The sequence below is a fragment of the Maniola jurtina genome, chromosome 19, assembly GCF_905333055.1.
Source record: "Maniola jurtina chromosome 19, ilManJurt1.1, whole genome shotgun sequence".
NCBI lineage: Eukaryota > Metazoa > Arthropoda > Insecta > Lepidoptera > Nymphalidae > Maniola > Maniola jurtina.
Window position 1 is genome coordinate 4,421,933 of NC_060047.1, and position 23,545 is coordinate 4,445,477.

General features: G+C 37.5%; 2 protein-coding genes across 3 annotated transcripts; one reads left to right on the forward strand and one right to left on the reverse strand.

Moving 5' to 3' along the window:
- Positions 1–880: 880 nt before the first annotated feature.
- Positions 881–5,448, reverse strand: LOC123874747 (nucleolar protein dao-5-like). The gene is made up of 3 exons (XM_045920233.1): positions 2,665–5,448; positions 1,994–2,218; positions 881–1,324 (listed from the first exon to the last, which is right to left on the reverse strand). Exons 1-3 carry the CDS (start codon positions 5,233–5,235, stop codon positions 1,241–1,243), a joined length of 2,880 nt encoding a protein of 959 aa, XP_045776189.1. The 5' UTR covers positions 5,236–5,448; the 3' UTR covers positions 881–1,240.
- Positions 5,449–5,988: 540 nt separating this feature from the next.
- On the forward strand, positions 5,989–23,182 carry LOC123874745 (chromosome-associated kinesin KIF4-like). Of its 2 annotated transcripts, XM_045920231.1 has the most exons (20): positions 5,989–6,214; positions 6,306–6,701; positions 7,506–7,607; positions 8,224–8,415; positions 8,971–9,130; positions 10,047–10,258; positions 10,827–10,989; positions 11,613–12,147; positions 12,589–12,777; positions 13,117–13,290; positions 13,641–13,844; positions 14,666–14,820; positions 15,365–15,513; positions 16,158–16,402; positions 17,251–17,376; positions 17,891–18,079; positions 18,656–18,895; positions 19,597–19,646; positions 19,726–20,026; positions 21,702–21,785. In XM_045920231.1, exons 2-20 carry the CDS (start codon positions 6,461–6,463, stop codon positions 21,705–21,707), a joined length of 3,633 nt encoding a protein of 1,210 aa, XP_045776187.1. In that variant the 5' UTR covers positions 5,989–6,214; positions 6,306–6,460; the 3' UTR covers positions 21,708–21,785. The 2 variants fall into 2 exon arrangements, with proteins under 2 accessions (XP_045776187.1, XP_045776188.1); XM_045920232.1 differs by lacking the exon at positions 19,726–20,026 and having other exon boundaries at positions 21,702–23,182.
- The last annotated feature ends 363 nt before the right edge of the window (positions 23,183–23,545 follow it).

The window sequence follows — 23,545 nt, forward strand, 5'->3', positions numbered from 1 at the left end:
AAATAAAATGGCAACACAAAACTGTAAATGGACTGACACAATAAATAAACTTGATGGCTTTAGTTGTTAAAAGTCAAAACACTTATTTATTTAAAATAAAACATTTATAGCTTAAATAAAATCCGTTTTAAAACACGATTCTGTTCTGTACTTGCTTATTAATAAAATAAAATGGCAACACTAAACTGGACTGACATAGTAAAAATAATATAAATAGTCCCAGAGCTTATGCCTTGGCCTGTTAGGTTTAGACATTCGAAATGATATGCCAAACATCTAACACATACCTACCATCTGAGTAAGGCTCAAGAACCAGTGTACATTGTCCAAGAAACTTGACGCGTTAATCTGATGCAAAGTAAACTGAACTTTGTCTCCATTTTAATATTGTTATATTGTACCAATTTGTAACAAATTTAATAAATAAAAAAACAAATCGACACGCATTCTAGTTTCTTTTACATTTAGATTTCTACATTTTTTTAACCCCCGACCCAAAAAGAGGGGTGTTATAAGTTTGACGTGTGTATCTGTGTATCTGTGTATCTGTCTGTGGCATCGTAGCGCCTAAACGAATGAACCGATTTTAATTTAGTTTTTTTTGTTAGAAAGGTGGCTTGATCGAGAGTGTTCTTAGCTATAATCTAAAAAAATTGGTTCAGCCGTTTAAAAGTTATCAGCTCTTTTCTAGTTTTCTTGTAGAAAAGAAGGTTATATAACCGTTAGTTTCATAATATTATGTCAATAGACAAATGTCAAGCTGTCAAGATGGACGTTGCCTAAATACATAATTATTTATTTTGAAAATGATGTTTTGGAAAACTCAAATAGTTACTTTGGATCGTCGGGGGTGTTATAAATTTTTAATTTACACTTGTTACAATATGCAATTTTAGTGTTCAATTTACCTTGTAACTTTTGTTAAAAGACTTGCCACTTCACTTTGTTGCAATGTCCATTGAGTCTTTACACTGCTTCAGTAAAAATAAACAATAAATAATATTATTATTTGTATAAAGTTTAGTCCAACCAACATATTTAAAACAGAGGTAAAAGTTGATCTTATTTGTTCCTTAACCTTAATTTGACCTTAATAATAAAACTTAGATATAGACTTAAAAATATCTTTAACTTAAACATCATTAATGATATACAAAATTAAAGCATAATCTCTGTAAACACATAATTGCAGTACAAAGAGCCATAGAGAAGAAGAAGTAATATAATCTAATTAAATCACTTATTCTTCAACAACCAAGTCAAAGCCATCAATATCTTCGCACATTGAATTAAAGCCGGCTGCCCATGCTTCTACTTCCTTTTCCTGAAACAATATTATAATTTTTAACTGACTTCCGAGTTTATTTTGTTATATTCTCTTAAAAGAATAAAACGAAACTATGTATTTATTTTTTAGAGTTCCGTATCTCAAAAGGAAAAACGGAACCCTTATAGGATCACTTTGTTGTCTGTCTGTCCGTCTTTTGTGTCTGTCAAGAAAATCTATAGGAAACTTCCCGTTGACCTAGAATCATGAAATTTGGCAGGTAGATAGGTCTTATAGCACAAGTAAAGGAAAAAATCTGAAAACCGTCATTTGTGGTTAAATAACAGAAAAAAAAAATTAAAATGTATGTTAAGATTCAAAGTAAGATAACTATATCAAGTGGGGCAAGTAATATGAAAGGGCTTTACTTGTAAATTCTAAAATAGATTTTTATTTATTTTTATGCTTAATAGTTTTTGAGTACGGAACCCTCGATGCTCGAGTCTGACTCGCACTTGGCGGGTTTTTTTTATTAATTTGACTCAAGTAGACAATAGATAAGTTCGCGACAGGCCGACATGGCAATTGGGGTATCAGGTGAGTCGTGGAGGGAGGGCACCCCGCACACCATCCGCGCTATCTCGCAGCAGAGGGGTAGCGCGGGCGCTGTGCGGGGCGTCCCCACATGGATTGGCCTGTCGATCTGTCTGAAGATAGTCCTCTTACCTCCTTTTTAGACAATATTTTCTTGGGCTTCCTCTTTTTGACTGTCTTTTTAGGTCTCTCTGTGGGTAATTTGAATGACAGGTCCTCTAAGTTGTCTTCCTCACTTGAGATTGAGGCATTCCGGTCTCCAATATCCTGATCACTCATTGAACTGTCATCAGAACCAACCACTGGTTTCTGGACAAATGTAACTTTCTTGGCTTTCCCATAACTTTTTCGACTAGGCTGAAAATTGTAAATATAAAATAATTACACACTTTTGTTAACATAATCCATTTTTGTTTACACTACGTTTTGTACCTTACATGTTTGTGAATTACTTAGAATTATTTAAATTCTCTAATTTAAATTATTCGTAGTGTTTGACCACACCTTGATGAAAAAAGTATTTTTGGCTAGACCTTTGGCTTCAGCCAAAATGGACTGAAGTTATTAGCTGAAGCTGATGGTTTCTAGAGATCACCGATCACCGAACTGCAATTGAGTTGCATCACCCAGCCAATCTTCAAGGATTTCTTAGATCTTCAGCTTCACCAAAAGGTTATGTTGATGGCCAATCAATCAATTGGCTTCTCTAGAAATCAGCCTTTGGTCAGACCAGTGTTTTGTAGTACATTTTATTCATTAAACTAGCAAAAAAGTTATTTGTAAAATACACAATAACTACTAACCTTAGGATGGTGAATAAACAACAAATCTATATCTTCAAACAAATGTACCGATTGATCATCATTGTCCAAATTTTCAGAAACACATGACTCTTGTACATTGGCTGTATCTGTGCTACCATCAGCTGCAACTTCAGGAAAGATAGGCGGTTCTGTTGCCGACTTCATTTCATTTCTATTTACACTATTTGATTTTGCTGCAACTGGTATATGTCCTCGAGTTGGACCTTTATATTCATTTATTTCTTGAAGAATACCTCTTGTGCGAGATCGTAAGGATTTAGCTCTATTGTTTATCTTGACAGGAGAAACATTCTCCTGCTCCTCAACCTCATCAAAACCGTAATATGTATTATTTTTATCTACACTCTTGTTCAAATCTTTTGGTGTTTTAACGATATCTGAATTTTCCTTTTCATTTGATGAATAACTGATGCATTTACTATGTTGCTTTTCTGATTCTGGAGTTATATTAACAATATTATTATCCTTAAATGGAGTTTCTTTATTAGGAGTCATATAATTGACAACAGATGTGCTTGCTAAATCTTCGAATAGAGAATTGGCTTTAACTGGTGTTGATTTTTTATTCTTTTTATTTGCATTTCTCTCTACAACTTCTTTTATAAAGGAAATTATACTCGTCTGTTTCAAATTTGTAGTATTATCAACCTCAGGTATTGGATCATTTGCTTCTGGTACAATGTTTGTATAGACGTGCTTCTTTTTATTATCATCATTAAAGTTAATGAATGAGCTTTCAAACGCTGGTGTCATGTTCGGTTTGACGTAAGTGTTAACCTGCCACTTTATAGGTAAACTACCAAATTCAGCCCTCCAAGGACTTGCTTCAGGATGTCTTACGGATACATTCATACTGCTGCTGGCTACAGGTATTTCATGAAAGAAACTGTCATCACGTAAATTAAGAGGGTCTAAATTATTTGGAGTTTGGACAACCTGTACACTACATTGCACATCATTTGAAGGAGTTTTCGGCCGACTCGGAGAGTGAACAGGTGAGTAATCAATGGCATGGTCATCTTCATCCATTTGAAAATCACGAGCTATGTCCTCCACTCTTACAGAATTATAATTCTTTGCGTTAACAATACTCTGTTCTTTATCTACACTCAAATGTTGTTCATTTATAAGTGTGTTTATGTAGTTAGCATCAACATTATTAATGTTTTCTTTGATAGTTGTTGCAACTTCTCCATTTTTGTTAGTTTCTCCATTTTGAGTATTAGAGGACTTTGTGGCAACAGTATTCCTCAAAGCAGCTAGAGCTTTTGCTAGATTCCTGTCATACTTACTCTTTGAAGGTACAGTTTTAGGCTTAGGTTTTCTTGGAGCAGCTTTCTTCTTCTTCTTCTTTGCTGGTGAAGGTTCCTCATCTGGATTAAATGTAAATTCATACACATCTAACTTACTCGAGTCTCTCTTTAACAGATTTTTGTTATCATCTAGTAACCTTAATGAAGTATTTTTGTTTAAACCTATTTCTCTTGATTTAAATATTTTTCCTGGTGATTTTGGTGGGGATTCTTGTGCTTTATTATTTTTCTTAGCATTATTATTTGAATCTGCCACAGCTTTTTGTCTTATGCCATTGCTCACAGCTTTTTGTTTGGTTGCTCTCTTTGTCGGCAAATCAGGTAGAAAGTCAATGAAATTATCATTATTTTCATCATTTATCTTTTTGGCTCTTGTAGCTCTTTTAGGACGTTTTTCAGGTTCACTTCTTTCTTCAATAATTTTATTGTTAGTGTTTTTGTTTTTAGTAACTAAAATAGGTTGTTTTTCAGGTTCAATATTTTGTGTGGCTCTTTTTTCTCCAGTATTTCGTTTATTTATATTTGTTGATGTCAAATTAGGAAGTTTTACTGGTGAAATATTTTGTATGGCACTTATGTTGGTTGTAGCACTGTTAATAACCTTCTTAGATTTTGTTGCAAAAGGTGTACTGGCATTGATAGGCTGTAATGGTATGTACTTGTTAGGACTAATAGAGTGGTCTTCATACTTGCTTGGTAGTCGGCAAATCCTCTTCGGTCTATTCTTTACTAAATTACTATGTAGTATTTCAACAGGATTTTTTGTAGGTGTAAGTTGTACCTTTTTCACGGGTGAGGTATTCTTCTTAGCCAAAACAGTAGCCTTTGTAGCTAGATTCTTTGTGGGCTGAGTATTATTTACAGTAACTTTACTTTTTTCTTGTACTGGGGAAGGGGTTTTAAATGCTGGGACATCGTGAGATGTTGACAAGTTCAAGCTGTTTGATAGATTTTTCAAGACATTATTTTCCTTATACCGTGTGGGAAGGCGTCGAGCGCGCCGAGATCGTTTCACAATGCCATTGCAATCATCGTTTATTTGTTTATCGGGTACACTAACAACGGGCTTTTTCGAGTCAGACACAACTGATGCGTTATCGTCGGATGCTGAATTTGTTTTATCCGATAAAGGTTTTCTGACACTTTCTTTCAATACTTTAGCCTTTGACTTAGTTTTCACGACACTGATGTTTTCTTTAGAAGCTTTTGCTGCTCGGCCTCTAGTTTTGGATGGCATGGCGCACCTCGATTTCTCAAGGATTACACTTCACATTGCTACGTAACGTTAGCTGCAAATATAAACTCTTATGCTAGTTTGGTCACTTATCACAAGTACTCTATGTTTATTCGATTTAAAGTACACTTTTATATTCTAAATTGCGCTATTTAGAGTTGTTTTGAAAAATTTAAGAATTTTCCTAGAATTTTCGCTCGCTTTTTAAGTGTTTGACGTGCGTTTGACAACTAAAACGTCAAATAATAGTCCGTATCACAGACGAGCAACCAATAGTCCGCAATTCAGTATTTACAGATGACCACAAGCAACTGGCGTAGTCTCTACACGTTAAGATTCATCATCAAGAGTCAAGTTGTGCGTCTGGTCTAAATTATGTCTAGTCAGCATGAGTATTATGTTGAATGTCGATGTTGTTGTACTCATGTTGTATCAATTATCAGATGATCCTGAACCACCTTCATTAACCAACTTCAAAAAAGGCGCTGTGTTTTATAGGGCTCCGTACCTCAAAAGAAAAAACGGAACCCTTATAGGATCACTTTGTTGTCTGTCTGTTTTTGATTTATCTTGCAAAATGATGGAAAAAATACCCGAGTACGGAACCTTCAGTGCGCGAGTCTGACTCGCACTTGGCTGGTTTTTTGTAGTTACTTAACATCGTGTGCAGAGCACAGCAACGCTGTTATTTATGATACTGTCCAGCTACTGTGATGGTGTACAAGCGTCATTTTCAAATATTTTTGTATAGGGCAACCTCAATAATTAAAAAACTCACCGTTTGCATTTGAAATAAAGTTTTATTGGAATTTAGATTTAAACTCATGAAATGATTGTGTATGTGATTTTAATATACCTAAATAGTTAGCGAGACTGTGATTTAAGTGATTTATAAATAACTATTACCCTGAACTTTGAGTTTGAACGAAGCGGAACTACAGGTATACGAAACGGAAGATTGTTTTTAGAATTAATAATTATTGTAAGTACTCAACCGTTTTGGCTTTAAAAAACTCACTTTAAAGTTTTAAACTTCATACACCCGAATTCAAAAATAGCTGTTTAATTTTTAGGAAATAAACTTACAGGCCGGTTACAAAGAAAAGAAAATGCTGACGTTTTCCTGAGTAACGGTCATGTGTTGGTCATGTGTATAAAGACGTGAAAAATAGTTCAATATCAAGACGTAAGATAAGTTATAGCCGAGATTAACTAGATTTCGGTCAGAATGGCAGAAACGGATAACAAAGCCACTATAGACACAGTGCAGGTTGCTCTGAGGATTAGGCCTTTGATGCAGTCTGAGATAGACCGAGGATGCGACGAATGTATCGAAGTGGTGCCTGGAAACCCTCAGGTGCAGATAAAAGACCTGTGTTTCACGTACAACTATGTGTTCGCACAACACATCACTCAACAGGAGTTCTATGACACAGCTGTTAAAGGACTCATTGGTAGACTTTTTCAAGGTATAGTACCCGTCTTCTTATACAAGTGTATGCCTGCTTTTTTTTTAATTTATTGGACTAGTACTTGGCTGCAATTGGACCTGCCAAGTGATAATGCAGCTGTGTAGCTGTATACCTATTCAATCTTGACTTGATGGTACTTATATTGAAAGTAGAGCAGAAAGCTGATGCAGGAATTGTGTTCATATTCTACTGGTTTGAATTAGAAATAAAGAAGCACATTGCCCCATACGTGTCTGAGGGATTTTGACTTTGACAATTCTTCTAACTCTTGTGATCTGGTATAATTTTACATATTATTGTAGCTAAAATGTTCTTCTTTTCTTGTTTCTTAACAATATCAATGACTCACTTATTGCATTAATTTTCATCTGTCTGATGTAGTTATGGTTACATCTGGCTGCAGCCATTGTATAGTACTTGTCACCACTTACTGAACAATACATCTACTTTCTGGAGAATATGTTTGTATTGCTTTATTCACATCAATACTTATGAGAATATTAAGTCACTGACCTCTATTAATACACGCTGGACCTGCGATTGCTGACCTGTTATTGAAGCAACTTGATTTTCGCCATTTGGGCGCTGATAGCAACAGTAACGTTAATATAAGGTGTACTCAGAACTAAATGTTAGTAATGAGAAGACCATTTGACACAAATTGTTGATTTAAATTCCTGGTATGCTCAGCGGATTGTTTAGAAACACCCAATAACTGCAATAGTTTAATAACTTAGGTATAGTAAACAGATAGATAAGTTTTCATTATCATAATTATTAAGAATTTCATTAATGTTTCAGGCTATAATGTGACAATACTTGCCTACGGTCAGACTGGCTCAGGAAAAACATACACAATGGGCACAAATTACTCTGGATCTGACGGTGATTCCACTAAACTAGGTTTGTCAATTTCACCTGGTTGGTACTTTATTTATTAGTAGATAAACCCCTGAGTTCATATGCATAAGTTTTAATTTTTCAAAAATCATGTGGGAATTGTTTTGATTTTCCCGCCAAAATCGAAGTTAAACTATATGGTATGGCGGTTATAAGTTGAACAGGGATGCCGGAGAGCCTAATAAAAAAAATTTTTTTTTATCAATATCACTTTTACAAGAAAAGTATCAACAACTGTTTCAGGATGCCTTTCCCACTGATTCAGCATAAAGTTGGATGGAGCATGAAATTATCTATACCAAATAGATAATGTCAGAGAATTAATTTAAGTGGATTTAGGTTTTAAAATCCTGTGGGAAGTCTTTCTGAAGATTTTCTGGGACAAAAAGCAAGTCCATTTTCAGAACGCAAGCTATATCTGTGCTAAATTTTGTCAAAATTGGTTAAACCAATTAACGGATGGGCCAAAAAAAGCGTGCAGGCACACTGTCGCATTTTAATATTAGTATTCACATTAAATCTTTAAATAAGATTAAATATTAAATCTAAGATTACATATTGAATCTAAGATTGAATATAAATATTGTATTCAATCCCTTATTCTATTTTTTCTCCATAGGTGTAATTCCTCAAGCTGTAGCAGACATATTTGAATACATAGAGACGCATGATGATAAATTTATCTTCAAAGTGAGCGTATCATTCATGGAGCTATACCAGGAGCAATGTTACGACTTGCTGTCCGGAAAAGAGAGAGGGCACAGTATTATAGAAATAAGGGAGGATATCAACAAGGGTGTTATTTTGCCAGGTAAAATATTATGACTATTCTAATTTATTATATATTTACAAACTTCATGTATTTAGTTTTTAGGGTTCTGTTCCTTAAAAGGAAAAACGGAACCCTTATAGGATCACTTTGTTGTCTGTCTGTCTGTCAAGAAACCTATAGGGTACTTCCTGTTGACCTAGAATCATGAAATATGGCAGGTAGGTAGGTCTTATAGCACAAGTACAGGAATAAATCTGAAAACCCCGAATTTGTGGTTACATCATTAAAAAAAATGTGTTTTAATTTTCAAAGTAAGATAACTATTCCAAGTAGGGTATCATATGAAAGGGCTTTACCTGTACATTTTAAAACAGATTTTTATTTATTTTATACATAATAGTTTTTGATTTATCGTGCAAAATGTTACCCAATTCGGAACCCTCATTGCGCGAGTCTGACACCCACTTGGCCGGGTTTTTTTTTTCGTTAGTCATTTTAGTAAATAGATCAACAAGTTAGTGTTAGTTTGTTAGTATGTTAGTCTTCAATGGATTTCAAAGATGGTATTATTAGATAATAGAAAATTATTTTCAGGTATAACTGAGCTCCCCGTAACATCGACCATGGAGACGATGATGGCGCTAGAGCAAGGCTCGATCGGTCGCGTGACGGGCTCCACCGCTATGAATCAAGCCTCGAGTCGGAGCCACGCCGTCTTCACCATCGTCATAGCTAAGGAGAGCCGGACTGATAAGTAAGTAATCGAGCTGTATTTAGTCTTAGAATAGGTAAGCCCACCTGTGCGAAGGCGGCGTGACCTCTAGAGAAGCTCATAGTAGTGTTGGCTGTTTTCTCTAAACTTTTTTCACTAGTTTTAACTTTGTCGCGATTTGTCATGTGCGATAGGCACTAGTCACACCTTTGTCACGATCTGTCATGTGCAATGTGCACTAGTCACAACTTTGTCGCGATTTGTCATGTGCGATAGGCACTAGTCAAAAGTTTGCCGCGATCTGTCATGTGCAATGTGCAATAGTCACAACTTTGTCGCGATCTGTCATGTGCAATGTGCACTAGTCACAACTTTGTCGCGATCTGTCATGTGCAATGTGCACTAGTCACAACTTTGTCGCGATCTGTCATGTGCAATGTGCAATAGTCACAACTTTGTCGCGATCTGTCATGTGCAATGTGCACTAGTCACAACTTTGTCGCGATCTGTCATGTGCAATGTGCAATAGTCACAACTTTGTCGCGATCTGTCATGTGCAATGTGCACTAGTCACAACTTTGTCGCGATCTGTCATGTGCAATGTGCACTAGTCACAACTTTGTCGTGATCTGTCATGTGCAATGTGTACTAGTATGTGTGTGGCTATCACGGTGAAACTTTAAAAGGTCAGGAATATATTTTATTAGTATCCTTTGTTATAATAATAATAAGTTTGTGGACAGGACTTAGTTACCCAAAATTAAAAGAAGCGGCTTTAGACAGAGAAGTTTCTCTGGATGATGATTGCCAAACTTTGTTTTGAAGAAGGCATGTGATGATGTGGTATCCTTTCAGATCAATATAAAAACAATCATTTCCCAAAATTAAAATACTAATCAAATTTATTTACATTAAATGCCTCCATCCGTTTCATGCTATTATTTAATTTTTGTTACAGAAACCTAGCAACCACTTCAAAGTTTCATCTTGTCGATCTGGCCGGTTCAGAGCGCATCAAGAAGACTAAAGCAGTGGGTGAAAGATTGAAAGAGGGTGTGAAAATCAACCAGGGTCTGCTGGCCCTGGGTAACGTCATATCAGCACTGGGAGACGGCACCAATAGGAGCTTTATTAGCTATCGGGATAGCAAACTCACGAGGCTGTTGCAAGGTAAGCAAATGTGTATTCATTTTTAACCCCCAACCCAAAAAGAGGGGTGTTATAAGTTTGACGTGTGTATCTGTCTGTGGCATCGTAGCTCCTAAACTAATGAACCGATTTTAATTTAGTTTTTTTGTTTGAAAGATGGCTTGATCGAGTGTTCCTAGCTATAATCCAGAAAATTGGTTCAGCCATTTGATAGTTATCAGCTCTTTTCTAGTTGCTGTATCCTTCACTTGTCGGGGGTGTTATAAATTTTTAATTTACACTTGTGTTAGTATTTTTCAGATTTTTAGTAAGTATATCCTAGTGGTTAAAACTACGGTTTTTGTCCGGGAGGTCGGGGGTTTGATCCCAGGTACATACCTCTGGCTTTTCGGAGTTAACTATGTGTGTTTTAACTTTTAAGTAAGTAATTAAATTATCAGTTGCTTTAACAGTGAAGCAAAACATCGTGAGGAAACTTACCTAAGAGTTCTCTATAATGTTAATCATGATGATGATGGATGAGTTTGGATTACGTGCCAATTGGCATTTTATTGAAGTTTGCTGAACCTCAAATTACTTTTCCTTGCAGACAGTCTCGGTGGTAATTCGTTAACTCTAATGGTAGCTTGCGTAAGCCCGGCTGATTATAATTTGGATGAAACGGTATCAACACTCCGGTACGCGGATCGTGCTAGACGCATCCGTAACAAACCTATCATCAACCAGGATGCTAGAGCGGCTGAAATTCTGAGGTAAGATAGAGATGATGTGCATACTTTTAAGCCTCATTCATACGTGAGCTTTTTAACGCCCGTTAAATAAGCGTTCAAATAGAACAAATGCATTCCCAAGTATCTGTTCGCACGTCAACGCTTTTTAAAGCGTACAATGTTAATACCCGTCAACGCCGGGTTTTAACGCGACACTTTTATAATGCTCGTGTGAATTAGGGCTTATGGTATTGTGCGTGAGTACAGTTGATTACAATTTGGATGAAACGGTATCCACGCTTCGGAACATGGATCGTTCTAGACGCATCCATTGGTAGGTAGATCATGCTAGATGCATCTTTTAATAGGCAGATTGGTCTAGACGCATCCATCGGTTCGCGGATCGTGCTAGACCCGTCCTTCAGTACGCGGATCGTACTAGATGCATCCGTAACAAACTTATTATTGTCAATCAGGACATTAATGCCTGAGATTCTTAGGTAAGAGATGGTTACAAACAAGATACTACTCTTAAAAATACCACCTCAGATGAATGGTCCATCTTCATGTACTTCAAATTATGGTAGATAAAACTTTATTCAGTGACCCACTCCAATTTGTTTTTAGTATTTCTTTGTTTCACATTAACCTCTCGTTCTCCACAGATTGAATAAATTAGTGAATGACCTCAGGCTACAACTAGTTGGGAAAATACCCACAATCAGTGAAGCAGATGCAGCTTCTAACGAGCAGTTACAGGAACAACTCGAAGCAGAAAGAGCAAAATATGCAGAGCTCCTCAAAAAGCATAAACAAGTGACCCAACACCTCGGTAACATGTTGATAGAAAACACAAATCTCTGTGAAAAGGCTCTGCTGGCTGAAATGGCCAAGGACAAAATAGAACGGAAATTAAATGAACTGACAGAACAGTGCAATCAAACTATAGAGAACTTGAGCACCACAGATGCACTACAAGATGATAACAGTCAGAAAACCCATGTTATGGACTACCTTAAAGATATCAAAACTCGTTTGGAAGACTTGCAGTCGGTTAATATCAAGATGGAGGAAGAATTGATTGATCACGAGATCAAGTTGTCGTTTGTCAAGAGTGAAGATGGTGAGAAATCTGAGGAAGTTGAGGAGCTGAATGAAGACCAGGCGGTTATGGAGGAGGAGAAGAGAGCTATGGGACAGGTAAATAATATACATAATAGAAGAAATTTGACTGACTGACCACATACAACTAAAACTGTTGGGTCTAGAAATATAAGATGTCCATGTTTTCTTTATCATGTAGACCCCCATTCAGTAAGGATTCATTCAATAACTGAACTGCACTATAGCCATTAAAGCATCCGTAGTGCAAGCTATGAGCACATAACATAGAAATAATGGACAGCGATACATATCTGTCGCGATTTGTGCACTAATCTAAACTTAGATGCGATCTGTTGTGCAACGTGCACTAGCCACAGTCACTATTTATCATGTGCACTTGTAGTTCTAGTTCCTTGTATGAAAGATTGCATCTGCTTTTTTTTTATTCTGATTCTGATATTTTTAAGGAGCTTTAGGCCAACTTTAAAGGTGACCTATATGCCAGCCCCATCGTTACAAACTTGCTTCTGCTTTAAGGTCGCGCTTAACCAAGAACTGCAAGAGCTCAACCGTGCTATAGCCATCAAGGCATCCGTAGTGCAAGCTATGAGAGCACATAACATAGAAATGATGGACAGCAACAACAACCTGCGAGAGAATGAAGAGAGGATCTCACAGTTGGAGAAAGAGAAGGAGAAACTCATGCAGCAATTAAAGCAGACTAAGGTTGGTACTTATCACACTTAATATTGTAAAGGGGAAAGTTTGTGTGTATGTGTGTGTGTGTATATTTGTTACTCCTTCACGCAAAACCTACTAGACGGATTTGGCCGTGGAATGGAGATAGATAATATCCTGGATTATCACATTGGCTACTTTTTATCCCGGAAAATCAAAGAGTTCCCACGGGATTTCGAAAAACCTAAATCCACGCGGGTGAAGTCGCGGGCATCGGCTAGTCAGAAATAGAATTTCCACGCCAGTGTTTTGCTTTTTTTCGTGCAATAACACTTATGTTCGCCAACTCCTCAATTGCTCGTTTCCAAAACATTTTTATGTCTCTAGACGAAGGACCCATCGCATGACGAACGCCGCAACAAAGTCTCGGAACTGGAGTCTCAGATATCGGAGCTGAAGAAGAAGTGCCAACAACAAGCTAACATCATCAAGATGAAAGAGAAGAACGAGAGCAAGATAGCTGCCTTGAATGCTGAGCTGATAGCCATGAAAGCTACTAAGGTATGGCTTAGTAATAGAATTAGTAAATCTTCATGACAGGCGAATCGATGAATCTATTGAGATAGAATAGTAGGGCAGGTTTTTATTAAAATAGAACAGAAAACTTAACACCTAAGCAATAAGTTTAAATTTGACTTATTTGAAATAAGGTCAAACACTATTATTTTTGCTTTTATTTTTCGGCCTGCTTTTGAAGTTATTATTACAAATCCTGTAGACACTTATGAGTACTTCATACAGCGATATGTCGCTGTATGAATCCTAGCAGTATGGTTCTTCTCATTTCTAATTTGATCACGTAAAAACTCTCCATCACCCATTGAGTTATTGGCTTTATGAATTTCTTCCAGGTCAAAATAATTCGTCAAATGCGAGAAGAAAGTGAAAAGTTCCGTAAATGGAAGGCGGACAACGAGCGCGCAATGCTGCGCCTGCGCAACGAGGACCGCAAACGGGCCACTGCCATGGCCAAGATGGAGTCGCTGCACGCCAAGCAGCAGAACGTGCTCAAGCGCAAGATGGAGGAGGCCGTGGCCGTCAACAAACGGCTGAAGGTGAGATATACCCATTTTGCATGTCTTGCAACTGTCCTGAAGAACCTGGAGATCGAATTCTGGGTCTCTTTCGATCACTGAGCCAGCGTGGTAAGTTAGAGGAAAGGAAGAAGTTCCGTAAACGGAAGGCGGACAACGAGCGCGCGATGCTGCGCCTGCGCAGCGAGGACCGCAAGCGCGCCACTGCCATGGCCAAGATGGAATCGCTGCACGCCAAGCAGCAGAACGTGCTCAAGCGCAAGATGGAGGAGGCCGTGGCCGTCAACAAACGGCTGAAGGTGAGATATATCCATTTTGTATTAAAATGTCATCTGTCTTCAAGCTGACCAAAACTTAGAGCCACTGGGATGCCATAGTGACGTTGCTGGCTACGTAGCCATGGCTACCTCTGGCATCTGTAGCCAAAGGTTGCCAAATGAGTAGCAAACTTCACAACAGTAGCGAACACAAGCACGCGGGCGTCCGTCCTGGCGATCAGTTAACCTTACTTGTATACAAAATACTGGCGACTTATCACCAGATTTCGCCAGAGAATCTCGTCTCCACGTAGGAGCTAGTCAGTTGTGGCTACGCCTCCAAATTAGCGGCGTTGCCAGACCGTAGCCGGCGACGTCGCAGTGTGTTAGCGCTTGTATTTGAATTGACGTTTAAGTGCGGAAACCAGCCCAGAGAGAAGAAGAAGAAGAATGGATACAATAACCATCTTTCCGAATGACCTTGTAATAAGCTCTTGTAGTAACAGCTTGTAGTAACAGTAAAGTAACTCTTGTAGTAACAGTAAAGTAACAGCTTTTCACAAAGTCGATTCGTTTTCTTTTTAGGAAGCTCTAGACAGACAAAAGACAACAGCGATGAAACGCAACGCCAAGGGCAATGTGAAGGCCGGCGCCATACAACAATACATTGAACAGGAGCTTGAAGTGCATCTCAGCATTGTTGAAGCGGAGAAATCCTTATATGAACTTATGGAGTACAGGTAAAATATTAAAACCCATATTTATCATATAATTTTAATAGTCTAATTTTAGTCTTGATCTTTGGGTGTCTTAAATAAATAACATGTATATTATATAATATAACATAATATCTATAAAACTTTATTCATGAATACTTCCTATCTTTGTTGTACTTATTCTCCCTTAACAACCTCTCCCACTGCCAAGGGTCACTGGTAGAGATCTCTTATAAGTGCTTCCCTGTCCACTTTATCTTTCTTTTTCTCTTTATTGTTACAATTTTCCGCTACAAATAAATTAAAAAAAAATCCTGACCCTTTTTGGTGGTGGACCATACCCCCATATAAGTCATTTAGTTGGTTATTAGATGGTAAATATGGCTCTATATATTTAATATAATATAAAATATTATATTGATCAAAACTCATCTGATACTTGATACTTACTGATAATAATTACTGATACTGATCAATGAATGATACTTTGAAGGAAATGAGCTATTTATGCTGCATACCCCAAAAGTTCTATATGTTAAAGTTTTTTAAAATACTGTTTTATTATTAGGGCATGGATAACAAAGCAGATAGAGACTCTTCACAACAAATCGGAAGACGAGGCAACCAGAGAGAAGATCGCTGAGCTGGAGGTCGACCTCGCACTACGCAAGGCGCAAATATCCGACCTGCAACAGAAGATTCTGACTGCTGATCAAGGTAAATTGGCTATTTTTTTTATTATGATACAATCACCCTTGACTGTGATCTCACCTGGTGGTAAGTGATGATACTCAGTTTTTTTCATAGTCGGGAAATATCAGGGGGTTTTTCCTGAACATCATCATCATTATCAACCCCCTGCCAGCTCATTGCTGACCATGGGTCTCAAAATGAGAAGGTTTGACCATATGAGTAGTCTACTATGCTGACCAAGTATGGATTGGCAGATTTTGCACACCTTTGAGAACATTATAGACAATTCTCAGGCATGCAGGTTTCCTCGCTGTTTTCCTTCACCATTATATTGTAGATACCTCTACCTTTTATAAAATTCAGTTCACTAAACCTGACCCAAATGTTTACTAAACATTGTCGAAAGAATTTCTTTAAACAATGTTGAGTTATATAGGTTCAAACAATTTCTTTGAAAAATGTTGAGGGCATAAAAATCTAATTGTATAAAAAAAACATGTCCCCAGGGAATAGGGATGCACTATAAAAAGGATGTTAAAAATTGAAAACATTACAATATTCTAAATCTGTGTTAATGAAGTTGAGTCAAGTATTTTTCAATAGGTCTAAATTGAACCAATAGAAACCAATCAATTCAATTCAATTTCAATTGAATCTTTAAATTTCAGAAAACAAATCCCGCACGCAATGGGACAATATACAATCGATGCTTGAAGCCAAAGTTGCTCTCAAGTGCTTATTCGACCTGGTGGTGGAAGCGAAACGGGATCTGAGCAATCAGAGCGAGAAAGGCTTTCAAGCGCGGTACGAAGAAATCAAGGAGTCGTATGACAGGCTGAAGATGGAGTATGACAGCTGTAAGACAGAATACGAACAGCGGTTGGTTTCAATGAAATCGGAAAAAGAACAGAAGGTATGTGTTGGTGCTGTAACTGTGCGTCCACACACTGCTCTACTCGCGCAATTAATCGCGACGCGCCGCACTAGGTCGCTTGCCTTTGCAACGCGATGGACGTCGAAACTGGCAGCGTGCGCGCTATTGCGTACTTACCGACAAAATAGGGAGCGATGGGCATGAACGAGGAACATGCGAGTAACGCGGCCACACTACGTCTCTGCTTCCGTTCCTCGCTCCTTCCCATGCCACACGGGCAGTGTGTGGACGGGGGGTAAGATGATACGACCTGAAATCGTATTACTCTGATTATCCATACTTAATATTATAAATGCGAAAGTGTGTGTGTCTGTCTGTCTGCTACCTTTTCACGGTCCAACAGTTTAACCGATTCCGATGAAAATTGGTGCAGAGTTAGCTTATATCCCGGGGACGGACATAGGCTACTTTTTAATCCCGAAAATCAAAGAGTTCTTACGGGATTCCTAAAAACCCATCCGCTTAACCGATTTGTATGAAATTTGGCACCGAGGTAGCTTGCGTCCCTATAATTGACATAAGAAACTTTTTATCCCGGTATATTAAACAGTTCCTACTGGATCTTTAAAAACCTAAATCCACGCGGACGAAGTCGCGGGCATCCTCTAGTTTATTATTATAATTACAGATGCTCTCGGCTGTACTCACGTGGTTATTCGACCTAAGTCGAACCAGTTTCGAACCTATCTGGGGTGCTTTTTCACAAGGGCTCGCAACGCGTCGCGGTTGAGGCCAAGTTGCAAGCCGACTCCCTGTGAAAAAAGACTGTACGTAATATAGCCATACTCTGTGCTTATAGTATCAATTTCCATTTTTTTTTTTTTCAGATAAGTGCTTTAGTAGCCCTACAGAGAGGTATGGTAGGGCGCAGTGACCGCAGCGAGGCGTGCAAGCATCTGCAGAATATGATCCAGGTGCAGCAAGAAAGGCTTGAGCAGGTCGAGCAGGAGAATGTGAGTCATCATTTCATATAAAAAGAGAAACTGAATGATTGAAGTATCAACGTCGTGTAAAGTGAAATTTCCGAGGTATTGATTACGAAAATGATCTCCCTTTTCAAAAATTGCAAAGTTTTAGGGTTCCTTACCTCATAAGCAAAAAAGGAACCCTTATAGAATCACTTATAGGATGGATACTCGTCTGTCTGTCGTGTCTGTCAAGACAAAGGACTCAAAACCATCATGAAAAGCAGGTAAGCATGTATTATAGCCAACGTAAAGGAAAAAAATTCTAAAACAGTGCATTTGTGGTTACATTACAAAAAAATGAGTTTACAAACAGATATAATTACTAAATCACTTCATAGATGGCGCTATCTGACATTAGCACACAATAGACTGCTGAGAGAATATATCCGACTCATATATGACCGAATTTTTTACATGCATAAAGGTGTCACTTATTCATTTCAGCAGTTCACACCTTTTTCGCCTATCACAACACCAATCATTGTTATTTTTTTTACAGAAAAGGTTAATAGATGAGTTAGAGGAGCTCAGGAACGCGAACAAGAACGTCAAGAAACGCCCCAAGAAAGACGTTAACGGTGACGTCGAGAATCAAGTAGAATTCCCGCCTTCTGACGAGGAAGAAGAGGACGAGGACAAAAACAAAGACCCGGACTGGAGGATGACGCCTTTGTTCAAACGTATACAGGTATTACATTTCTTTTAATGAATTATTATGAAATAGACTAAAAATAATGCAAAGCCGCGTCACTGATGTACATTTATATTTAACGAAATAGCTGACGCCGCGACTTCGTCCGCGTGGATTTAGGTTTTCAAAATCCCGTAGGAACTTTTTGATTTTTCGGGATAAAAGTAGCCTATGTGTTAATCCAGGGTATCTTTATCTCCATTCCGAATTTCAGCCAAATCCGTCTATTAATTTTTGTGTGAAATACATACACACAAACTTTCGCCTTTATATAATATTAGTGTGATTTTTGATTATAGGTAGACAGCGTAATCCTAACTTTGTGACATATTTTTTTTTTAAGAAATCTTTTAAGGTTGTCATTTCGAAGTTTTTCAGGGTTCTCATTACGATAATGATATTAATTTTGAAATCCAACAGGGCCGTCGTATTGTTAGTTTTTTTGTAAAAAATTATATGAGTGGCGTATATAACTTATCTTGTATAAAAACTTCTTGTATACGTTTTAAGTTTATAATTTAGTGTTTAACCATGCTATACAGCAGACATTATTATGGTGTATTATGTCTACAGGCACAACGCTCCCGTCTAACGGGGAACTTTACACAACCCGACACGACTATCGAGTCGTCGACTCGCGCCGTGAAGCGCGGCAGCGACGGCGCGCCGCATTGCACGTGCCGCGGACAGTGCTCCACCAAGATGTGTGGATGCGTCAAGTCTAACAAGGCGTGCGACGCGACTTGTCGCTGCCAGCCGCTACAGTGCATGAACAAGCGCACGTCGTCCGACGCTGAGGACAAGGAGAACAATGTGAGTGTCTCGTCCCGTTAGGACCACTCACGACACGACTGGCGACACGTCGACTCGCGCCGTGAAGCGCGGCATCGCTGCCGCGCTGTCAGACAGACAGACCGTTCCATAATGTCAATAATATGGGAGTGACTTCTGAGGTTTTTCGGGGGTGCCTATCCCACAAATGATGTCCATTTTGAAATCCAAGATGGCCGGGTCGTATTTTTTAGGGTTCCGTACCTGAAAAAGAAAAACGGAACCCTTATAGGATCACTTTGTTGTTTGTCGGTCTGTCTGTCCGTCTGTCGCGTCTGTCAAAAAAGCCTATAGGGTACTTCCCGTTGACCTAGAATCATGAAATTTGGCAGGTAAATAGGTCTTATAGCTCAAGTAAAGGGAAAAATCCGAAAACCGTAAATTTGTGGTTACATAACCAATAAATCAAGTGGGGTATCATATGAAAGGTCTTTACCTGCACATTCTAAAACAGGTTTATTTTTTGATTTATCCTGCAAAATGTTGAAAAAATACTTGAGTACGGAACTCTCGGTGCGCGAGTCTGACTCGCACTTGGCGGTTTTTTAATTGATATGAGTGTCATTTTCGATATTTTTACCGATATATTAATCGATCGGAATGCTGAATAAATAAATGTGTCATGACTCATGATGTAACATAACTATAACATCAAAATAATTTTTTTATTCCTTTAATTCCAGCCGTCCAGCACTACAACAGAAACATCCCCGATTCCCATGTATGATAACCGGTAAGACATTTTATTTGGTAAAAAAATGTATAATTTATAGTACAAAATCAAAAGTAGTAAATTATATAAAAATGTTCAGAGTTGACTCGTCGCAGGAACTAAGCGAAGCATCGCTAACAGAGATAACGTTAGAAGAAAATCCAAAGGAATTTGTTGAGCAAAACATTACTCCAAAGCGAAATCAACGTTCATTGCTCCCATTGTCGGATAGGAAGTTAAAAAGGAGCGGACAAAAGCAGACATGGATGTTAGCACTGCTAGTATACCATACATGCGTGGCACCGATGTCTGGTTATTGCGCCAATAGCATATTCCAATACGGGATGGACGTTGCCCAGTACAATGTGCTCTCGAACGTCTTCAAGTTCCTTATGCGAGAGGTTACGCCCTACGAATACAGTTTTGCGGACTATGCTCTTACTTAATGCAATTTTACATGTTAAGGGGCATGAGACGGGTCTGCCCGCGAGATTCAAATTTAATTTGGTTTTTCGCAATTTGTAAACTAATGCGACAAAGTAGGCTTATGGCACTTTAGTTGCGCCAGTGGCAGTATCATCCTCATAGGTTTATAAAAAAAATCTTTACTTGAAAGGGTCCAGTTAAAGAAATTAGTTCGAGTATCGACTATAATTTCTTAAACTGGACCCTTTCACGTAAAATTTTTTATATAAACCTGTGAGGATGATACTGCAAATTGCGAAAACCAAATTAAATATGAATTTCGCGGGCAGACCCGTCGCATCCACCTTAATTAATATGTTTCAAATTAAAAAATAACGATGAATCTTCGCTTAACTGGATTGGTGACCGAATTTATAAGTTTGAATTTCGCGTTCCAAGAAACAATTGAAACGAAACGGCGCCATTCGTTCTATCTCACTCCCACACCACACAGATATAGTGTGTAAGTGAGAGGGAATGATTAACGCCGCTATGTTCGATTCGTTTCTTTCGAGTTATATCCATGAATACTCAAAATTTTCGTAAAATAAAATCGAAAAAGAACGATTCGATCCACCTCAATTTTTTTTATAATATATTTTAAGGGATAACGAAAAATACAAGTTTTACAAAAACTTATCCGGGATTTGGCACATATTTAAGAGGAGGGAGACACACTAAATTCTCTCGTAAGTGCATAGTTCTGCAAAACTTAAGTATGATATTTCATCAATCGATTATTATATTAGTAATATTTATTTTAAAAAAAATAGTTTTTCATGTTTTAGCTTATATTTGATTAGCATAGTCTTGCAGAACTAGAAGCACTGTTATAATATAATAAGTGGCGTGCTTTACGCAAATAGATATATAGACTAGTTTTATTTGATTGTTGATTCATACCACAATTGTTTGTTAGTAATGCTAGTGTTTTTAGATGAATTGGTTGCTGTAGATTATATTGTGCCTGAGTTAAGCACTAGTCACACAAAACTACACTAAGGTTGTGCCTTTGATTTGTCTTTGTGTCTACAATGCACAGTGTTGCTTGTTTCATACAAAACCAAAGGCACGAAAAAAAACGCAAATCCCGTGTGACTACTGCTTAAAACGAAGGTATAAATGCAATCATCGTTTCGGTCATTGGTATTGCCTATATGTTAACAAATCACTGACCTCTACTAATTAATACAAGTACGCTGGATTTGCGATTGCTGGTCTGTTTTTGAAGCAATTTGATTTTCGCCATTTTGGCATTGATATCAGTAAGCGTCATGTGAGCCTACTCGAAGCTAAATGTTAGTGATAAAACATGTCAACTTATTGTCAACACGAAGAGACTATTTGACACATTGTCAAGTATAAGGGCAAGCTTACACAAATTGAATGCATGTTTAAAATAATTCAATTTTTCGTATAAACATTTAAGTGTAATCGGGCCCTTAAATTCCGATATGCTCGGTGAGGCGTTTCGAACCAACATTAAAAATAACTGTCATTTTGTATAGCACGCGTCTTCTAGCGTACTTGTAGTATGCCCATTTCAGTTTTATTAGTCCAACTTACAAAACTAAATGCGGTTCATTAAAACGTTTTGTTTTTTTTTTTCAGAGATGAATTTAACTCAACGTATGTAAAAAAGAAGAAAACCTATTTTTTCCAAGACAAGCCAACTGCAGTGAAGTAACTAACTTAAGGAATGGAATCTCTATTTTTCGTTTTTACATTCAGGCTTCAGAAATCAACCACTAGTGAAACGCACTTATGCCAAAATCATATTTTTAATCTTTATTGAAAAACCTCTGGAGCAAAATGTTTAAGCTTAAAGAAGGGGAAGAGGATTCTATATAATGACGTATATGTATTCCAAATAAAAAAAAATTGCTTAATTAATCTAAAAAGTACTTATACTTATATATTTTTGGTAGAGTTGACAAAAAACATTTTAAAAAATGATTTTGCGAGAAAAATTCAAAACGCTCTCTTTTTATACCTATTATAACTAAACTATGAACTACTAATATTATCTATGATGAACCGTTTATTTATTTAAAAAAATATATTTTTCAAACTGTAATCAGTTGTGTAATCGAGATAAGTATATCTGCCTATATCTGGACTACACATGATATATCACGAGTACGAAAAGAAGCTGTAAGGATTTTTAATGTGCCTAAGGGTCAGCGCACACTAGGCAGCAAAATGCTCATTTTCATTGTTAATAAAAAACATCACAAGTAGAGTTCGAAGTAGTGTGCAAGAGAAAATTAAGTGGCATGTGTTCAAATATGTCCGAACATACGCGTGTATCGACACTTGTGATCAATCGCCGCTACTCCGCAGTGCGTTATTTGCAATCAGACGAAACGCTAATTCATCATACCCACAAAATATATCCCAGTGCATAAAAATCTTTACTTCCATAAATTAAAACACAAACTAAGTTGGTATTTTCTAATGGTACAACTCCACTATCAGGATTCGGCAAATTGTTCGAGTTCCGTATAATTTATGCGAAAGTTTAGCGTTCGGTAAATAGACTGGCCATACTCTTCGGTCTACAGCGAATGATTCGTGTTCGGCGACTTTTTAAATAAATTTGACAAATCAGCCGGCTGGCAGACGCGACGTTCTTTTACATAGAATAGTCCTCCCTGTGGTGTATTAGATATATCGTGGAAAAACAAAAGAGTAGCCGCGGGATTTATTTATGCCAACCATTCGGAATAGCGCGAATGGTTAGAAAACGATAAGATTGCTGCTGGCCATACAATTCACGATATCGCGAATTATTATTTACCGAATCCCGATAGTAAGGCCGTATCATAAGCGATGATAACGCACGCGAGCGTCCGTGAAATCGATTGAGATTGAATGCTCACGCATCCACGACTCTGCTCGAATGTTTGCCTGACCGCAAAGAACATCTCGAACATTTTGCTACTCAGTGTGCGCTGACCCTTAGAAATATGACTTTAAATTGTGTAAAATTATGAAATGTATCTAAATTATTTTTATTATCTAACTGTATTATCCAAATATAAATTGATGGGCGTCTGCGCTCAAGTTTTATAATAAATATTTAACGTATATTTTGCATGTTTTATTTTGTCTCCATATAATTGGTTCGGGGTTCAATTGTCATGTATCATCGCCTGGAACTCGGTACATTAGATCGAACCGTAAATATGGAAAATTACTCCAGTTCTATCTATGACAAATCGAATATCATACTTTGAAATGTTCAAGCAAAGATTTATAGTGCTCAAGCAACATATTGGATTTAAAAGTTAGTACGATCTCGTGGAAGAAATTCTGGCCCCCATGAAATAAAAATTTTAGGCACAGGCTTTAGTATTTTGTGTGTACCTAGTATTACTCAATACCCACCATATCATTCTTTACAAATATGCTATGGCATCTAAAGCCGCGATCACACCTGTGAGTTTTAATCA

What these genes read in the sequence shown, in the direction of transcription:
- LOC123874747 (XM_045920233.1), bottom strand. Translation starts at nt 5,235, where the DNA reads ATGCCATCCAAAACTAGAGGCCGAGCAGCAAAAGCTTCTAAAGAAAAC. An exon ending in TGTTTATTCACCATCCTAAG is followed by an intron (nt 2,219 to 2,664) that starts GTTAGTAGTTAT and finishes TACAATTTTCAG; the next exon opens with CCTAGTCGAAAAAGTTATGG. An exon ending in AAATATTGTCTAAAAAGGAG is followed by an intron (nt 1,325 to 1,993) that starts GTAAGAGGACTA and finishes ATATTGTTTCAG; the next exon opens with GAAAAGGAAGTAGAAGCATG.
- LOC123874745 (XM_045920231.1), top strand. Translation starts at nt 6,461, where the DNA reads ATGGCAGAAACGGATAACAAAGCCACTATAGACACAGTGCAGGTTGCT. An exon ending in CGGTGATTCCACTAAACTAG is followed by an intron (nt 7,608 to 8,223) that starts GTTTGTCAATTT and finishes TTTTCTCCATAG; the next exon opens with GTGTAATTCCTCAAGCTGTA. An exon ending in AGAGCGGCTGAAATTCTGAG is followed by an intron (nt 10,990 to 11,612) that starts GTAAGATAGAGA and finishes CGTTCTCCACAG; the next exon opens with ATTGAATAAATTAGTGAATG.